The 18,593-nt window shown below is 45.2% G+C and overlaps 1 protein-coding gene across 2 annotated transcripts in view; it reads right to left on the bottom strand.

The window, feature by feature from the left end:
* LOC131448684 (zinc finger MIZ domain-containing protein 1-like) overlaps nt 1–18,593 on the bottom strand; it is a 130,169-nt gene that overhangs the window by 55,695 nt on the left and 55,881 nt on the right. For both annotated transcript variants that reach the window (XM_058621341.1, XM_058621342.1), the window contains exon 3: nt 508–627. In XM_058621341.1, coding sequence (XP_058477324.1) covers nt 508–576 — 69 coding nt within the window. In that variant the 5' untranslated portion in view covers nt 577–627. The remainder of the gene's footprint in view (nt 1–507; nt 628–18,593) is intronic.

The following is an 18,593-nucleotide window of genomic DNA, read 5'->3' as shown; positions in this document are numbered from 1 at the left end:
AGACATCAGGTCTGTGTATGGAGAACAATTTCCCCCAAAGACATGTGAGTGGAACATGTGTACTTAAAGCTGCAGTGAGTAATATTGGTGTTACTTTTGTTATTGATGCTATTGTTCGGCCTCTGTTTGGTCTTTGTGAACACAAACGATGCAGCAGTATTTGTATAGTGGATGCTGCATCTGAGGCTGTCCAGCAACACTGTTAGACCTGCGTGAGGGAGCGTTTGTGTGTATACAGCGTTTGTGTGTTTGGGGGCAAAAAGTGTTTATCCCGTTTTTTTTGTGCGGCAGAATTCACTTCTGAAATTTTTCATGGGGTCTTTTTTGTGTTTTCAGTCACAATGTTGCTATGAAAATGTAATTTAACAATGTTTAAAGGTACATACATTTGCTTATATTTGAAAGTTACATTACGTACGACCCTTGCGTACATGTACTCTTTCCTTCTCTAGACACTGTATCTCCTATACTGTGTAACACATATAAGGCATCGTTGAGAGCTCTCACCTGTTTGATACACAGCAGACGGTCATTGGTCTGCTGTATGTGTCTGTCCATCGACGGAATCGAGTTCATGATGATTGTCCCTCTTTGGCCTCTACCTGCCAGCCATTAAACTGGAGCGCTCTGCAACAGAAACACAGACACGTGTTAATGCTCGCCGCTTGTCATCCCAGGGAAGCTGCCACTGCCATCATCACCAGGGTATTGTCTACTACATATATGTGTGTGTGTGTGTGTGTGTGTGTGTGTGTGTGTGTGTGTGTGTAGTGCAGTGCTGTGAGCTGAGCGGGGAGATATTGATTTGGCAGGTGACAAGCACCTCAGAGAGCTCGAAGGGTGACATTTCTCTCAGCTCGTGTGACACTCTTAACAAGCCCTGAACACTGCCGCACTCCACTCCTTCACACTGGACAGCTTAGAGGAGATGCCTGACCACGTTGAAAACACCTTCAGGTATAAATGACCAGAGATGGACACACAGACACACAAATAACACAAAAAAACGACACATCCAGAAGCGACTGAACGTTGAATTACTACTGCATGTTTAAGCTGACCGAGGCGCTCTTTGACCTGGAAATAGTAGATGAAGTCAGTGTGGTTGCAACGGTGGCTCAGTGTAGTCTTTTAACTGGAAGGTTGTGGGTTTGATTCCCAGCTCGGCTAGTCTACATGTGGCCTTGCGTGAGACACTTAACCCCACATTCCTCCTGACAGCTGTGCTGGCAGCGTGTGAATGGGTATAAGAGGTGTGTGATAGAAAGTGTGCTGCACGTTCCTGCAAAATGGCAAAATTGAACATCAGAACAGGAAAAGCGGGATAGAAATATTCACACAGAAGACTGACTTTAGGCTCTGTCGGCTCAAAGTATTCAATATTTCGGAGTTCATGTACAATAGAAAGGCACACGATGGTGCTGACAGCTAAAGTTGTTGTCATGCCGACCTAACAGGTCAACCAGTAAACACTTTATACTAACGGGGTGGAAGAAGCCTATTGGAGGCAGACACACTTAATTCAATCAATCGATTCCCCGCTAATGTTTGTACACTGAGACAAAGACGGTGGTCTAATTAAACGGCGTAGTCGAGCTGCAACTGTAGCTCGACTCACTGACTGTGAGTGGAAACGCAGTGACTCAGTGTGTCTTCTGCTTTACCTCGGAAAACGACATGAAAATTCCCATCCCGGCCTGTGAGAACATTAACTTGGCATGTGATTTGCTGTTTACATTACTTGGCCGTTATGTAATCTTTGGTTAACAATTATCTGTACCCTGGGCCCAGACATGCTCTACATTTTACCCCCACCACCACCAGCACCAGCACCTCCCCACCCCCACCGCTCTCCAGCTACATGAGAGTTCCTCGAACAAAACCCCTTACAGCGCACTATTGATTTTGGAGCCGCAGCTCATGGAAAACCTCTTTCTCTCTTGGTTTTTTCCAGAGGAATAATTTTTCACGGAAAGCCAAACAATGGGGCTGTGGTGTGACATGCTACATAACATCATCGCAAGTTAAAAAGTATTACAAGCTACATTAAAGGTTATCAATTCTGCCCGCCGGGGTCTGATTTAATGTTGCATTCAACGTCGAATAAATATCAGTTGGCTATAACTCATGGTGACCTGCCGCTTCAAATGGAGGGGTGAGTGAATTAATAGGCATATATATGAGCAGCGGTTTGAAACGCACCCCTCCATCTGCAACCCTGCCGCCTCCTCCTCCTCCTCCCCGCCACGCTCCCTCTCTACCTCATCCTGTCTCAATCTTTCCTTTGCGCTACTGCAGGGGCATTTCTTCCTGCAGCGTATCCTCTCTCATTCTCAAACACACACACCCCCCCACTACCACCTTCCATCACTTGGAACCCTCCCAACCCCACGCCATCTTTTGCACATTGAGAAATTTCACTGCACAAAGTACCGGTGAGAGACGGGAGAGAAGGAGGAGAAGAAGAACATGAGAGCGAGAGAGGGAGAGGAAGCAGCATGCTGTACCACACTGATAATACTCACTTAGGGGTCTCTAGCTGGATTTAACGGCAGGGCAAGTAATCTACTCCACTAGACAGCTAAAGAGCTTTTATGCTACCTATTGGAGCTGCTCATGCCGTTGCTCAAGAGGAGAGAAGGGCACACTAGTGCATTCCTCTCCATAAATTAGAAAGCTCATTAAAAAAGGAAGACGTTGAAGGATTCTGTTTTTAATTCTTTTTGCGCGCAAAACATATTGATTTGTGTTGATAAGTCACAATCTTATGACAAATTAATTGCACACTTAAAAATCCTTTTTTTTAATTACAATTTCTCATTTAAAGGTCCAGTGTGTAATATTAATTGGCAGCTATTGATGAGACCGCTTATTGTCTCACACACCCCGTTGTGCATCGGGGGAAACTACAGAACGCCGCTGCTCTTTGTTCGTGCGCAGCGTCTGCTTCAAAATGCGACGTGTGAATAAACTTGTACAAACATACCCATATAAGTTATATACACCCTTCTCAATATTAGTACCATTAATCAAAAACAGAAAAGGCCTTATGCAACACATTAATATACCATATTGAGCATGTCATTGACTTCTCATATGTCCCTCTGAAGGTTGCTGCTGTAATACTCCTCTCTGGACCAGCTGAGGAGACTGAGCAGATCCATTATAGTGGGTGGCCCTGTACCATTGTGCTCCTCAGTCACCAGCAGGTGTCTCCCTGGCCCTTCAAAGCTCTGGCTAGTGGCATAAAGGAGGCGGAGCGGTGTTGCTTTAAGCCTTTACAAGCTCTACAAATCCTCAGCTGCTGCTTCCTAACAGGGCCCACTCAGCCCGGCACTGCCTGTCTGACCTTGTGGTTATTGATGAGCGAGTCGACCTGCTCTCTCCGTCTCTCCTCCCTCCTGCCCTTCCCTCTGCTCTCTCTCTCTCTCTTTCTCTCTCTCTCGCTCCCCCCCAGTTTTCTCTCTCCGTGTCATTTCTCTTACCTCCAGCAGTGAGTTAAAATAAGGGGGGGGAGAAGAAGGAGGCTGTGCTGCCATTCACCTCCTCTGCTTCTCCCTGTTAACAGCAACATGTCTGACCTCCACATGTCTACACCGTAAAAAGACGATTTTGATGACAGTTGATGATGACATGACAGAGCTGGGGAGTCATTTAATTTGACTTGATATTCACTTGTTCGAATTAAACACTCGTCCTTTGTTATAGCTTTAATGACTAACACGAGCCAAATTAAAGATTAAACCCACAATGCTGTGGAGATATGACAACAGATGCAATTATGAGGCTGCCTCTATTTGCTTGCTCTTTTCTTTTTTTCTTAAATAATCTTACAGATGTTATCATTTATTGTTTTCTCTGCACCATTACCTTATGTGAACTTATCTGCTTTGATTAGATACCCTCAAAATCCTGCCTCTGAGTGTGTGTGTGTGTGTGTGTGTGTGTGGAAATCTGTGTAGATACACGCGTTGCTTGAGCTTAATTTGCTGCAAATTGCACGGCAGGCGTTACACAACAAGTTGAGAGCTGTGGATTCCAGCACAACAAAAGACACATGGGGGGGGAGTGGAGGTGGGAGAGGAGGAGGAGGAGGAGGGAGACCTGCTTTCCTTCCCTATTCAAGGGGGAGCTAAAATATATGTATTGAGTGGGAGCTGTAATAAAACGAAACGGGTGAGGAGATGCAGGCTGGGAACAAATATGAAAGGCAGTGGAGTATGGCGGCAAGGCGATGGAGCACCACCGGAGGATTGGATGAAATTATCTCTTTATAATCAGGGGGCTTCTGCATGGCTGCCTCCTCCATTGCCCAGTGACAGATGAGGCCTACCTCCTCAAATGGGCTTTTCACAGTGCTATCAGCCCACCTCTAGGGTAAAACAATGTTTTTCTTCCTCCTTGTACCGCCACTTTAAAGGCTTTGTTTCCACATGGCACCCCGCAGAGGAGAGGACCATCTCCCAACAGGCAGGGTCCATGTTTGTCTCATTACGTGTTCATGTTACGTAAGTGCACCTTGGAAAAGGGCTGAAGACTTAATTAGATGACAAAACCGTGCCACCGCTGGGAGGGGAAGACGGTGATGCTAAATAATGTCGAGTAAAGAACATTATCTCCAATAAGTGAGAGGGGCTGCTTCTTGAACTGTCACAGTTGCACAGTTTGGAGTAGAAACATTATTTCAGACACCCAAAAGCCAGCCCAGCATCTTCAAAGAGAGCTTCCAGCCCACTAATGCAATGTAGACGAGATGTCTGCCTCTGCGCGGCAGGATAAAAACAGTCAGAGGGGGAGAAGAGTAGACAATGATTAGCTTTATCCCGCCATCACAGCAGAGCAAATGGATCATGAACCCTCGCCTCTTTACACAGTCTCTCAGCTGAGCTGTCAAGGTGCAGGGAAGAGGTAAACACATTTAATTTATTCATATAAATGGCTTGTGAACCAAAACAGTCAGGCTACTCTGGGGTGCAGCACAGTTTGCACATTTGGCTAAAGTGAAGTTATGTGAAAAATCTGGCTCCTCTGTCTTGCCATGTTCAGAGAATACAGCGTTTATTCTGATTGAAAGGTGAGATGATGATGATGATGATGATGGTGTTTTCTGCACATGTTAAACATCACATCCTGACACCTTACTTAGCAAAAAGGTCAATTACAACTTTCTTATTAAATATCAACAATTTTTTCCCCCTCCATGTCAATTCATGGAAATCACGCTCGTGTTGAAATACGATTCTAGGAAATAAACTTTCCACAGTAGCAGATAAATGTGTCAAACTCAGTGAAGATTAAACACCAGTGAGTCAAAGGCAGTTTGAATAATTGAAGCGTATATCAAACATCTGCATGAATGTAACACCGAATAAGGATTTTCGCCTCGAGACGGACTCTTTGGGAAGTATTCATCGATGCACACAAGCAGGGGAAAGTTGGACGCTGCAGGAAGTGAAAGACAGCAAGCTGTGCTGGCTACCGTGTGGACCACACACACACACACACATATGTACACACAGATCTTCTCACCTTCCCTTGAGTGCTGGCCCGCCGTCATGATACCATAACAAACACCCTCAGTCACTCGTAATGTGCTTTACAACAACACTACAGGCAGTGTGCTACACCTCTACAGAGCTGTGTGAAACACACACACACACACACACACACAAACACGCACACACGCCTCACTAATCGAAAGCTGTAAGTATTGCTGACACTATTAAAATGGAACAAGGTGGCTCGAGCAGAAAAATCAGCATCGCGCGCTCTCTCTCACACCTCGTGCGGACGCATCAAGACGTGCTGCTCAAGGTGATCGTGTCCCCACGTGTCATCTATTGTAGGTGAATTAGGCAATAAAAGACTAATCTGTAGCCATTATTGACTAGGCCTCGGCTGTTTGCAGCACTTGCTTAGGGGCGATAAAGATGAGGGGGGAGGGGGTAGGAGGAGGAGGAGGAGAGGGGAGGAAGCATCTCTTTACCCTCATGATTTTAATGAGCTTTGATTCCAAGATAGTGTATGTCTTGTTTTCTTCCGACTGTCGGCCGAGGCCGGCGTGAAAGCTCCCTTTTAATTATCTCAGCATTGTGGAGATGCCGTTTTCTCGCGCAGAGGGGAGGGGTATTTAGTTTGGAGAGGGCAGCTCTAGGACTCCAGGTGTCTGCCTGGTTCTCTGCCTGGTAAGTGGCCAGACAGGCAGCGAGGACAAAGCTGTGTTTGTTCGACAGAGGAGAAAGCCGAGAGGATGGAAATGTGTACGATTCAGCACCGCTTCCATTGTTGCTTTACAGAATGTGCCGTAATCCCCGGCAGGCTCCATCCAGAGCTGGCACAGAGGATAATATGAGCTGCCTCCTGCCTGTCCCACCTCCCTGCTCTACCTCCCCTCCCCTCAGCCCTCCTCCTCTTCCTCCTCCTCCTCCTCCCTTCCCCCCATTTCTCTGCTGCACACACATATGGACACACTGCCACTCAAGTGCGCACACAAACACACACACACACACATACACACTCACACCTCCCCACATGGCTCCTTAACAGGCTTGGGAATGGATTTCTTTTATTTAAAGTGGTTAGGTCTGCAGCTCCAGCAGCAACCGTGAGAGAGGGCGGGCTTGCAGTGGTGACATACACGCACACAGAGACACACACACACACACACTCTCAATCCACGGAGCCCTGCTGTGTTGGTCGCTGTTCACTGATCTCTCCCTGTTCCCCTCTGTCTTTCTCCATCTCCCATTCTCCCTCCAACTCCCTCCTCTCTCTCTCTCTCACACACACACACAGACACATATTCTCGCCCTCCCTCCCTCTCTCTCTCCTTCCCTTCCCTTTCTGCCCTCTCACTTTTTTTTTTCATGACAGCTCACATAAGCAGGCCTCCTGGATTCCTACGGGAGCCCCACGTTCAGTACACAGAGATTGTTCAGCCATCAGGCACATCTGCAGCGTGATTAGAAAAGCAAAGGGAGCATGCTGGTGGTGGTGGTGGTGGCAGAGGCTGCTGTATACACAACCCCCCCCCCCCCCCCCCCCACCACCCCACCCCAACAGCAAAAAGAAGAAGAAAACAGAGGGTCTAGGATCATAGAGGGGCCTAAGCAATATCTCCTCTCTAACCAAGTGTAACGTTTCACCAAGTCTCAGGGGCCGATTGCCGACTGCAACACAAAAAAGAAGGACAAAGGGAGATTGGGGCCAGTCTCTCTTCAGTGCAAAGCCCCCCACACACCCTCCAACTTGCCTGGCTCCTGGGGCAAGCAGAGAGAGAGAGAGAGAGAGAGGGAGAGGAGATGGTCCATGCCACACACAATCACGAGGAGCATCACAGTGGTTTCTCCTTCTCTTGTTTGCCCTCTACCATCTCCTCCAAACAGCTCCACTCTTTTAATTTCCTTCCACTCTTAACATGAACAGCAGGAGAGGAGGGGGTGAAGGGTCTGCGTTGGGGGTGGTCAATTCCCGAGAGGTGCTGGAGGCAGCACAGATGAGCCACACGAGGAGCCCGAGCGAACGCAGCGCTGCATGGAGCTACAGTCAGTGCCTTAACATGACATGGGGGGAAAAGTGAATTGTTGTTTTATTCCAACTAACATATGACTTTTGAAATGCATGTAAACATGTTAGTCTTTCTAACATTTCCCACAGTCAGACTAAAGCACGTTCTGCAGTTTGGACCAGCAAATATCAGAAGAAGCTGCTATCAAGAGAGAAAAAGCAAGGCATATTTGGACTGATGGGAAGTTTATGCTCTGTCTGCTTATAATAAAGTCAATATTTTGATGTTAATAAATGGTAGAAAGACACAGAAAGATGCTTGACGTGCTAAGAACTAAAGTTGTTGTTGTTGTCTCTGACATCAACCGGGAAAAACGCCTGTTCATAACAAGCCGATAGGGCATTTATCGCCACCTAGTGTAGTGGAGACACTTCTTTCAATAAAGTGACTGCCTCTCAGTCATTGTATACTGGGACAAGGACAGTAGACTATGCATGGAAGGTCCTCAGTCACAGTGAGCCCTGCACTGTCTGTCTGCCTGCCTGTGGTGCTCCATCAGTCTTGTCGCTCACTGCCAAGCTCCCCATTCCCCTCTAAGGATTTCAGGTGATGATGATGATGATGATGATGATGAAACCATCTATCTGGAGTGTAAACCTGCAGCTACTGTTGCAATATGGAGTGAATATCTGACAAAGAAAGCCGCCACCGCCACCCTCAGCCCTCTGAAACCCTGGACCTGAGAAGTGCCTTTGATTGTTTGCACAGAGAAAAAAGTTAAAAAGTTGAAGAAGCATTTTATTTCCATTTGGGTGAGTGATATTGTTGCCGTGTAGGTGCCGAAAGAGCTTCAGACAAGTTGTGAGTGAGGGTTTTTTCCTTCCCCCCGTTTCCCTTTTTTGCACTCTCCCCCCCCCCCCCCCCCCCCCCCCCCCCACACCCCCAGTGCCAGTCTCCAGGTTTATTATGCATTCAGCTCATGTGTCCCTCCTCTGAGTGGCTGTTCATTTTCCACATACCGCGCTTAATCCGGCCAGCTAAAACTTTGAAATAGCAGGAGCCGCAGACGCAGCAGCAGCAGCTACCCAGGAGGAGCCATTATGAGGTCTGGGAGAGAGAGAGAGAGACAGAGAGAGAGAGAGAGAGAGAGAGAGAGAGACTGATAGCACTGAGGGGAGGAGTGACAGGCGAGCTGCAAGATACATGGAAAGGAATTCAAAGAAGGCCAAGAGCAGAACATGAGGGTGTGCATGTTTGTGTGTTTGTTGGCCTGTGAGTGTGTTCAGTGTGCGGTGGTGATACGTTTGGGGTGGTTGTGTGTGTTTCTTGACTCGTGTGTGTGTGTGTGTTTGGCGTGGGGGGGATGAATGTCCTACTCGTCTCCATTGTGCCAGTGACCTTTGACTTTTTTGTGACTTTGAGTGAATGGGTGGAGAGAGTGAGGGCGATGGACTTTAAATAGTGCATGAGCTCAACCTGCCCAGACACTGATGGACAGCAGCAACATGAGCTTTCTCTGTTTCACCAAAGACGCCCGGTGAAGACACACCATCTAACTGCCAGACCTCACGATGACCCCAGCATCTTCTCCACACTTTTCCACTGTCTGAGCTGTAACTTATCATTGTGGTCCATATCTTTTCATCAATATATATCAATTAATTCACTGATTACTGAAAATAAAGTGGAAATAGTTAACATTAAATTTATATTTTGCTTATTTTCTGAATACTGACATTTTTTGTTTGATTATGTTTGTATAGTGCTTCATAACGATGTACAGCACTACAGTAAAGTCTGTACGTGAATTTAATATAATAATTCAAGAGTATGTAAGTTTTATGTTAGTCAATAAAAGGCAGCGGTTCTTTTACAAATAAAGAATAATTTATAAATCATAAATAAGCCAATCTTAAATTCCCTATGGTTTGATCTGATATTACCACCATATGGTGTGTATTAGCTAATATTAAACTTGATTTAGCTGCCTGACGTCCCTTTAACTATATTTCTATTGATCATGATGAATGATGGACTTTTATTTTTTTAACTCTGGACGTAGCAACTTTGCCACAGACCTGCACTGCGATCCTTTCACTGGGGTGACTCCTAAAGATATACTTTCTTCATATCAGCAGATTCTTCTTCTGATAACCTCACTGAGTGGACTGATCCTGTGTTAACAGCTTGCTCGTATCTGCAGCCATCAGTCCCTCCAGGGAGAAGCCTCTTGCTCCACAAATGTGCTCAATTAAAAAGAGCGGAGTGTTCAGAGAGGGGCAGTAAGGGGCAGCGAGGGGCCACTGCCTTGTGCCTGTTTGATCTGGATTTCCTAATTGGTCAATGACAACACATTACCAGACACGCGGACGCTTGATCTGCAGAGAGGCGGCTTTTGACTGCAGCGCTTCTGCCTTTTTGCCCTCCCCCTTCTTCCCATATGCCACCGCCGCCATCCTTAAAACCCCCTCAATGACCAGGCACAGTGCACTGTGTCGAAGTGTGTCTGCATGTAGAGGAGGGGCGGGGGTCTGTAATGTGGGAGGGAGGGGGCTGATTTAGAGGTTAGGCAGCACAGGCTGCCGTAAATCTGTGTCACAAATCTTCCACACAATGTGGGGGGGGGGGGGGGGGGGGGACACACAGGCATGTGATGAATCCCATGCAACAGACAGACCTCCACCTCCCCTCCTCAGCCACTGCTCAGCTCCACAGCACGCCACTTGCACTCTAATTTGCCAGAGATTGTAGGCTGCCATGTTTTGATTGCCTTTGTGTAAATGGATCGGGAAGGCTCTCATCTCATGTGTGGCTGTGAAAAATGCCAACGCGCCTGGGGAGGAAGAGGAGATTCTCCGGGGGAGACGACTTAGCAGAGTCCTCAATCAAACGCGGACGACGTTTAGTCAATATTTTTTTGTGCACATCTTTCCCTCGCATTGCGGAGGTCTCCTGAATCATTTCTCACAGAGATACACGCTGCTATTTTCACCCATCCTTGTGTGTGTGTGTGTGTGTGTGACCCTCCTGTGAACTCGCTTTGGCACAAGAGAAAGTGAATTAATAAAAGCAAAGCAAAGAGCGGGGAGTTAGTCTCAGTCAGTGTGTTTGCATGGTATTAGAAAGAACCGACTTATTCTGTTAGTCCGACTAAAAGCGGACTTTAAAAATATTTGTTAGTCCAGCTGAAAGGAAAAATTTGTCCAAGTTGGACAAACACACCAAAGTGGTACATATAAACGAGTTAATATAAACAGAAGAAGGCGGTACACAAAAGAATACGACAATAGTGACGACAACATGGTGAAATTTAGGCCGACCAATGTTTTGGACTGACAGGGAGACTGATTTCATGCTCTGTCAGCTTCAAGAATTGAATAATTCAAAGTTCAAGGTGGAAGGAGAACTCCAAACAACTAGCTGCCTGCTAAACCCGAAACCAACTAAAACTAACAAGCTGAAAGGAGGCGTATCGCCACCAAGCGTAGCAGAGGTGGACACACTGCATTCAATAAATCAATTCCCCACTTGTGCTTGCATACAAGGACAAGAGCTGTAGTCCAATTGAATGGCATAGCGACCGTGCATGGAAACGTATACACAGACTGATGAAAGTCACGTTTTTAGGGCAGTAAATGGGATTTTATGTGACGTAAACGAGGGCTAAAAAATAGCGGGAAAATAATACTGAGTGCTGGGACAGAGGCAGTAACTTACCAGTCAACTTATGATGCAAATATGAGCCCCACCATTTTGTGAATACGTTGTATAAAATCATTAGTTTTACTAAATAAGGGGTTATTTTCAAGTATACAGTGCACGGTATAAATATACACTGTATACTTTTGAGCTAAACTCCAAACCTCAGAAGACGAGTCACTCGGTTGATTCATCACTTCAGTGCCGGAGTAAAATATTCTTATCTTGTATGTTCATGGATGAAATTTAGCTACGAACCATTTCTAGCTGTCGGCAAACAACACAGCTCCACATCATCCATCAGGGAAGGTGAGGTAGCTTGACAGGTAAACATAAACAATGGTGCCTGCAGGAGCATTTCAAGAAGTGTATACCCCAAAAAAACACACACACACACACAGCAGGAGACAAAAATACAGTATATAGAGAGTAAGGTGTGATAGGCAGCAAGAAACTGGGGAGAGAGGGAGACACTTGATCACAAAGGAGGAGACTGTGTGTATCTGCAAGAAGTGGAAAAAAGCGGGAAAATTCTGTATCCTCCCATTTCAGCACCGGAAAAGTGCTGAACCATCAGCAATTACAGGCTGGCTGGGTCATGAATCTCTCTCTGCAGTGGTTTGCTCACTCTCTGCTCGGTGATACTGCAGAGGTGTGCAGCTTCAGTCACCTGGCCACCAACAAATGCACACACACACACACACACACGCACACAAAAAACTGTGTAGAAGTCCGAGCTGCACTCCCGTCTGACCCCTGCCTACTATTACTGAGGTTTCCATGCAAATCAAATTGACACTTTGCATCTCCTTTTCCATGACTGCAAACGTCACGCTGTTAGGAGGGGAGCTGATATGCAAAGCAGTTGTTTTTCGTAGACGCACAGGTGAACACGATGCACAAGCGGCAGATCAAACACGCTGTCAAAGACCGTGGCACAATGCACGCCGCCATTGGACAAAAGCTGTGTGTATGTACCGTATGTACATGTTTGTGTGTTTGCACGTGCACAAGTGCCCAGCACAAGAGGAGAGAGTGCTGCACATGTAATCAGCTAATCGTCATCAGTAGGAAGCGCAGATAGGCAGTCACTTAATTAAAATGATTCATTAAGGCCAATAAAAAGAAAAGGTTTGAAAACTTTGAAAACTGCTGTCTATAATTACAAGTGACTCTGTGTGGCGAAGAGCTTCAATATGTGCATTTGCATGTGAATGTGTTTATGTACGTGCACGTGATTGGTGCATCTCATTGAACGGTCGGGGGGGGGAGGGGGGAGGGAGAAAAAAAAGTCAGTTTCTGTGGCTCATTCAGCGTTAGGATCCTCGGCTAATGAGATTAGTCAATAATGGATTGAAAGCAAGCAGGCTCCCCTCCCTGACACAATGGCGGAGCGGCTGCCTCGTCAGCGACACATCCTCCACTGGTCAATACGCACGCAGACACACACCAACACTCGCACTTTGAGACACCGTCCAAACAACAGGGGCCGCCTTTTTAACATACAAATTGTGTTATAATATTGAATGACGCCAGGTTGAGTCTGCGGACAGTTCCCTCGGATTTACATTCAAATAAGTCGCATATCTAGTCTTGATCTGCAGAAAAATAGATATTGAAGATGTCACAGTGGGCCCTCAAAAGCCCGGGGTCTCCTTCAACATGTGAATGAACGAATGTCTGAGCCCAGGAAGGACAAACGCATCTTGAGAGTTGAAAACCCGTCTCTTCTCATATAAAACGGTTGAACATCCTGCGAGTAAAGAATCGAACAAACCTCGCACAAAAAAGAAAGACGTCGTGAGCGTGCAGAGCCTTGATGTATTTTCAGAAGTGAGTTTGAAGGCACCAGCGAAACAGAACCTTTGACTTTGTGATGTCCACTTTTTTATTTCCTCACTAAATCTCAATGAGCAGCATCTTGTGTCCTGCTGTCTTAAACCAGATGTCACAGTGGCAGAGTTCACATGTTAATTAACTTTGTTACCAAGACTTATGTGAATTTCATTTCCCTGGGTTTGGTCTGACAGGCTACAAATGACTCAGCATGAATATCTGGATATATTTAAAGGGGGGGAAAAAAAGCCTTAAAATCCAGGTGATGTACATGTGTGTTTATGAAATGTTCGAACATTGAATCATTTAAAAATAATAACTACAAAGTCGAGCTGATGTTTTCCATTTTAATCAGCATTTGCCAATTATTACTTATTAACCATCCAATTATTAAAAATTATGCATTTTTTTCTCAGAAACTTTTGATTGAAAATAATATATATATAAAAAAATATTTGCAGTTATATTTTGTCGGATGGAGGGAAAAATGAGAAACCTTGAAAACATTGGTCAACCTCTAGCAAATTATTATAGATTATACACTAACCCAAACATACTTGTGGGCAGTATATCCATAAATGTTACACACTGGACACACCTTTAAAAGGTCTTTATAAAGACTAATGCATTTAAGTCATTTCCATATCATTTCTAATTACACGTAAGTGACTTCAATTATTTTGGAAAGCGTGACAACATGATGTCATAAAAAATGTGTATTTTACATACATATTATAGGTATGAACCAAACCTCTACATCTATATGATCCTCTGGCAATAACAGCTCTTTGTGGCACTGAGGGGTGTTGGTGTTGCTGTCAGGCAGCCTCCCTGGCTGGGGTCAACACTCTGCTACCAAAGGTCAGCTCTCTGGTAATTTGTTTGACCGCAGCTCCATCACCGTCCAAACACAGAGCGTTGTATTGGGTAAACCAATTATTATCTGACATGAATCGGGGAGCAGAGAGGTCCCACACAGCCACTTCCTGTTATTAGCGCCGCGTTTCTTTCTCTCTGCGAAAAAAAAGGAAGAAAAAAAAAAAGGCACCTTGTCCCTGATTCACAGCGTGTGTTTGCTGCCACTTATCAGCTGCCAAGTGACTCATTTACCTGCAATGTGCAATCCTGTGTGGGACTTAAAGGTAATTTAACCTACATTCAGACAGGAAAATGAATTAAGCGCTGCCTTTCCTCACTCGCTCCCCCATTTTGCAACTGTCTTTCTGTCTCCAAAGCATAAACAGCAGTCAGAAAACGCCGAGCGTTCTCCTGCTTAGTATTCAGCTGTAATCCTCCTGGGTGGACGCCATGCTGTGTAGACAATCTGCATTTTGATTGGAGTACACTGGAAGTTTCCGCTTGGCTCTTTAGAAGCCGATGCATTGAAAAACAACACGGTGTCGCCGTTAAGAGATGCATTTCTAGGAATATTCAGTAGACTGTGTTCTAGGAGCAGCACATAATTTGCAGAGATTTATCTTGTTTCATTAAGGAGCGTCAGCGCTGACAAGTGGGTATGATGTGATCATTTGTTGCACTGCGACACTGTTAGCCAACATGGAAATGCCAGTGATCTACTGTATAACTTTCTCAGTGAGCCATTTGTACAATCTCACCATTAGAAGCCACTTTGTTCCTGTAGCCCCTCTGGCCTCAACCCAGCCTTCAGCCTCCGATGGCTGTAACCATGACAACTGCCTTCATTCAACACTTGCAAATAATGAAGACAATGTGTTTTCCATTTAGATGAGCTTTTCTTTAGTGCAAGAAGATACGGAGAGTCCATCCTGACTGTTTCATTAAGGGAGCTTAATGACATGATTCCAGCTGCTGGATGCACTGTATGAGCTGAATCACAGATTAAATTGGTCTGCTGGGACGTCAGTCAATATCGACGTTCGCGATTCAATATTATGTTCAACAACTAAAGTTGGGAAAGTTCTTTTTCTTCCCGGGCCTCAGTGGACCTGCGTGCTGGAGGGAGAGACATCAGAAAAAAATAAAGAAATGCCTCAGGCAAAGAATTATAGAATCACGATCACACAAAGCAAAACAGAAAGTAATAGTCAGGCCAATAAAAAAATAAAAAAATACTTGATTGATTTTATTTGGCCTTTGGGTGTTTTGGACCTTTTTACCTCACATATCTTGAATCTTATTTTGTATTATTTTGACCATCATACCGCTCTGTAACCATGGCATATTTCATAGTGACGTGATAGTTCAGGGTTTAGGTTGGATTAGGCACTGACGTCACTGTGTGTGTGTGTGTGTGTGTGTGTGTGTGTGTGTGTGTGTGTGCGTGTGCAGCCAGCACTTTGCCCTCGTTGTGAAAACATGGCAGACAGTGGGAGCAAGAGGGAAAACCGGCATTTATCCATTTAGCAAAGGCAATATCATAAGAGTACGTTTGGGTACTTCATCTCGCTGTTGCACAGCACAATAAAGTTGTGATAAACTGTGAAATATTCTCTTCATATTCATAAATATCTCAACGGCAGCGTAGGTTTGTAAATCTGTGAGCGTGTGTGTGTGCTGGCGTGTGCGCGCCGCACGCCACAGCAGTAAAAGTTAACTGACACAAATCACTAATCGGTTATAAAGTACAGTGACATGCAAAACCCCCGTATCAGTCTAAATATGCCATAAAAGATGGATTTTTAACTGAGACTCACTCCCTGTGGTCAGGAGACTTGCATCTGGCTGACTGTTACCTGTCTTCTTTTAAAGTCCAAGTTATTTGTCTGAAGCACTTATGGCATTACGAATTGAGAAAATGGATGTCTCCGAAATGCTTTTGAGTCGTACTAAATCAAATCACCCGTGCATGATGCCCACCCCACACAAACACACACTCAGAGTCTCCTTTCCACTGTTTACAGTGTAAACTCCCTGCATGCCGAGCCAGCTTTCCAGGCCAAAATTAATTCAAGACTTTTACAAATCAGTAGACAGGAAACATGGTGTTGTTCTTCACTTCCAATTCTTTCCTCCTGCAGCCCAGTAAACATGCTCACTTGCAAGGAAAGCACATAAAGCAGATAGTTACTCTCATTCCTTGATGACAAGAGTTTATCTTACAGAGTGAAGTGCATTTCATTGTCTGTGTTCATACAAAGCCCTGTAAAGAATATTGACTGGAGAAGCTGCTGTCAATAGAATTCCTGTGATTCTTATTGAAGAATCGTTGTGCAGCTTTGCGCATCTACAGTCTGGGGACTCTGTTCTACCACGTTCCTTGACAACGCGACGGTAACCTCAGAACAGGTTTTGTTGCCACAACAAGCAACATGGAGAGTTCTGGTTCTTGTGTGCATGAGGGCCGCAGTGCACCATGATTGATATACACGAGATAAATCACTGTTTGACTCCTGAATCCGGCTCCAATCACCGGCTCTCTGTGACGCACTCGCCGCACGCTATCTCCGCCACACACGGCCCGCGCCGCTGATAAGCAGGGCTGAACCAGTCATATCTGGCACCTCTGGAAGATTTTCCTTCTGAATAAATAAACTACCTCTTCAAAAAAAAGGAAAGAAATCAAGGTTTGTGCTTTGTGGATTTCAGAGGCGGCGGTGTCAGCGGGAAGGATACTTGACAGTGAATCAGATTTAGACCATTTTTTTCATTTGTTTCATTGGTGAAAATGTCAAATGCTTTTGAAAGTTTCAGTCTCATTTTTATTTTTCCTGCCTTCATTTATCGCTCTCTGTAGCGCGCGTCTTTAAAATCTTCTCCTTCGTTGGAGAAAGCACTCGTGGCAGACAATGGGAGCAATACTGAATATTTGAATGGTTTTAATTATTTATTTAATTATGATACACCACTAAAATTCCATTTTAAAAAACTTTTAAACTAGTGCTCTCAGTTGAATGTTATTAAGTTTTATTAACAGCGTTAACGCAAACCCATTTTTACGTAGTGTCTGCTTAAAAGTGAGGAAAATCAAAATATTTGAGTGTCGCTCATGTTGATTCTCCTTAAAGACTAAATCTAAATCAATGAATCGTAACAGACGGATTTATGCTGGAATGAATCCTCAGGTGTAACCTCAGGCTCTCCTGAAATGCAGAGTGTGATGTAGAAAACAGACCCAAGCACATTTCCTGCCGACTGTGAAGCAGTGCGACAAGTTTGCACGGAAATACGACTGCTACACTTTATCTCAATGAGCTTCATGTATTTTTAATGAGAAAAGTGCTCATGACATGAGGGAGGCAGCTGCTGGCACAACTCATGATGCATTGCATCGTTTGAGAAAATCTTGTGCGAGTCTTATGATCTTTTAAAACGATCACAAATAACAATGTTCAATTGGCTTTAAAAAAAACAAAAACAAGGAATCATCCATCCTCATGACGGACACTGGCTCGTTGGACACATTTACTGACAAGTCAATCAGCCATTTGTCGCCCTGGAGAGGCACAGATGGAGGCGTCTTCACATCCAACACAGATGCTCAGCTAATGCTTCTTATTGGAAATGGCGACACATGAGGACACTGCAGCTCAAGGTTTAAGGAAAACAACAAAAACCAAGACTGCAGGAGAATTTTCATTTCATGTTGCACCGCACACGCTCGGAGGTAAAAACACACACACACTTTACTGTATTCACAAACCACCACCACCGGAGAGGGATGGTGGCTGCAGCGAGCCTCTAAGAGACCACCAGGTGTGACCTATTCATTATTTACCAACACAGGCAGCCTAGCAGCATCTGCACGCTGTGCACAGCCCGTCCTTTGTAGGAGAGATGTGTTGGGATCAGATGAGAGAGGGCACATTTGTGGACCGACATCTTTGTTCACACCCTGCAGGTCTGCAACCCTTTACTGTTCCTCACTCGCACAAACAGACACACAAAATACATCTTTTTCTTCCATTTGAAACGAGGGGAAACATGATGTCCGTTTTGTCCGGAGCGACCAGTGACGGACAGCGGCGCGTGTCGTCTTCGCGCGGTTTCGTGCAAATGATATCACAGTTTATAATGAGTACTTAAGACTCGCAGTAAGCTGGGATCAGGATACACAACATGTAGGTCTTCCCAGATGGTCACTGTGTCAGATCAGGAGATTTGACCTGCTGTGACCCGACCGAGCGCCTCGGCCAACGTTAGTTTGTTGTCTTTCGTGACCTGCCGGACACGCAAAGGTCTTTGGGCAGGAAGGGCCGTATAGAGTTCTGAATGTAGGAACATCAAACCATGTGGCAACTGAAACAGGTCGTCCTTTCTAAGAGAAAATAAACACTGACACGACCACTGTGATGTGTTTGATGTCTGACTTGACAAAACCTTGGTAATTCATAAATCCAACCAGCGATGGAGCAACATTTGCATTTATATGAAGTATTCTCTCTCTTTTAGCTCATCTTTGCTCTCCGTTAACTCCTGGAGGAAGAAAACAAACGTGCTTATTAGCTGTTTGTTCATCAGCTAATGTGTTGGAAACTACTTAGCAGCGCATAAATGGCATCTTGTAGGACTTTAGAGCAGAGTGAGAGCCTGACAGTGGTCGCCGAATCCCCACAGATAATGAGGATATGAA

The sequence above is a fragment of the Solea solea genome, chromosome 21, assembly GCF_958295425.1.
Source record: "Solea solea chromosome 21, fSolSol10.1, whole genome shotgun sequence".
NCBI lineage: Eukaryota > Metazoa > Chordata > Actinopteri > Pleuronectiformes > Soleidae > Solea > Solea solea.
Note: the sequence above shows the minus strand (reverse complement) of the source record. Positions and strands in the feature narration are given on the sequence as shown.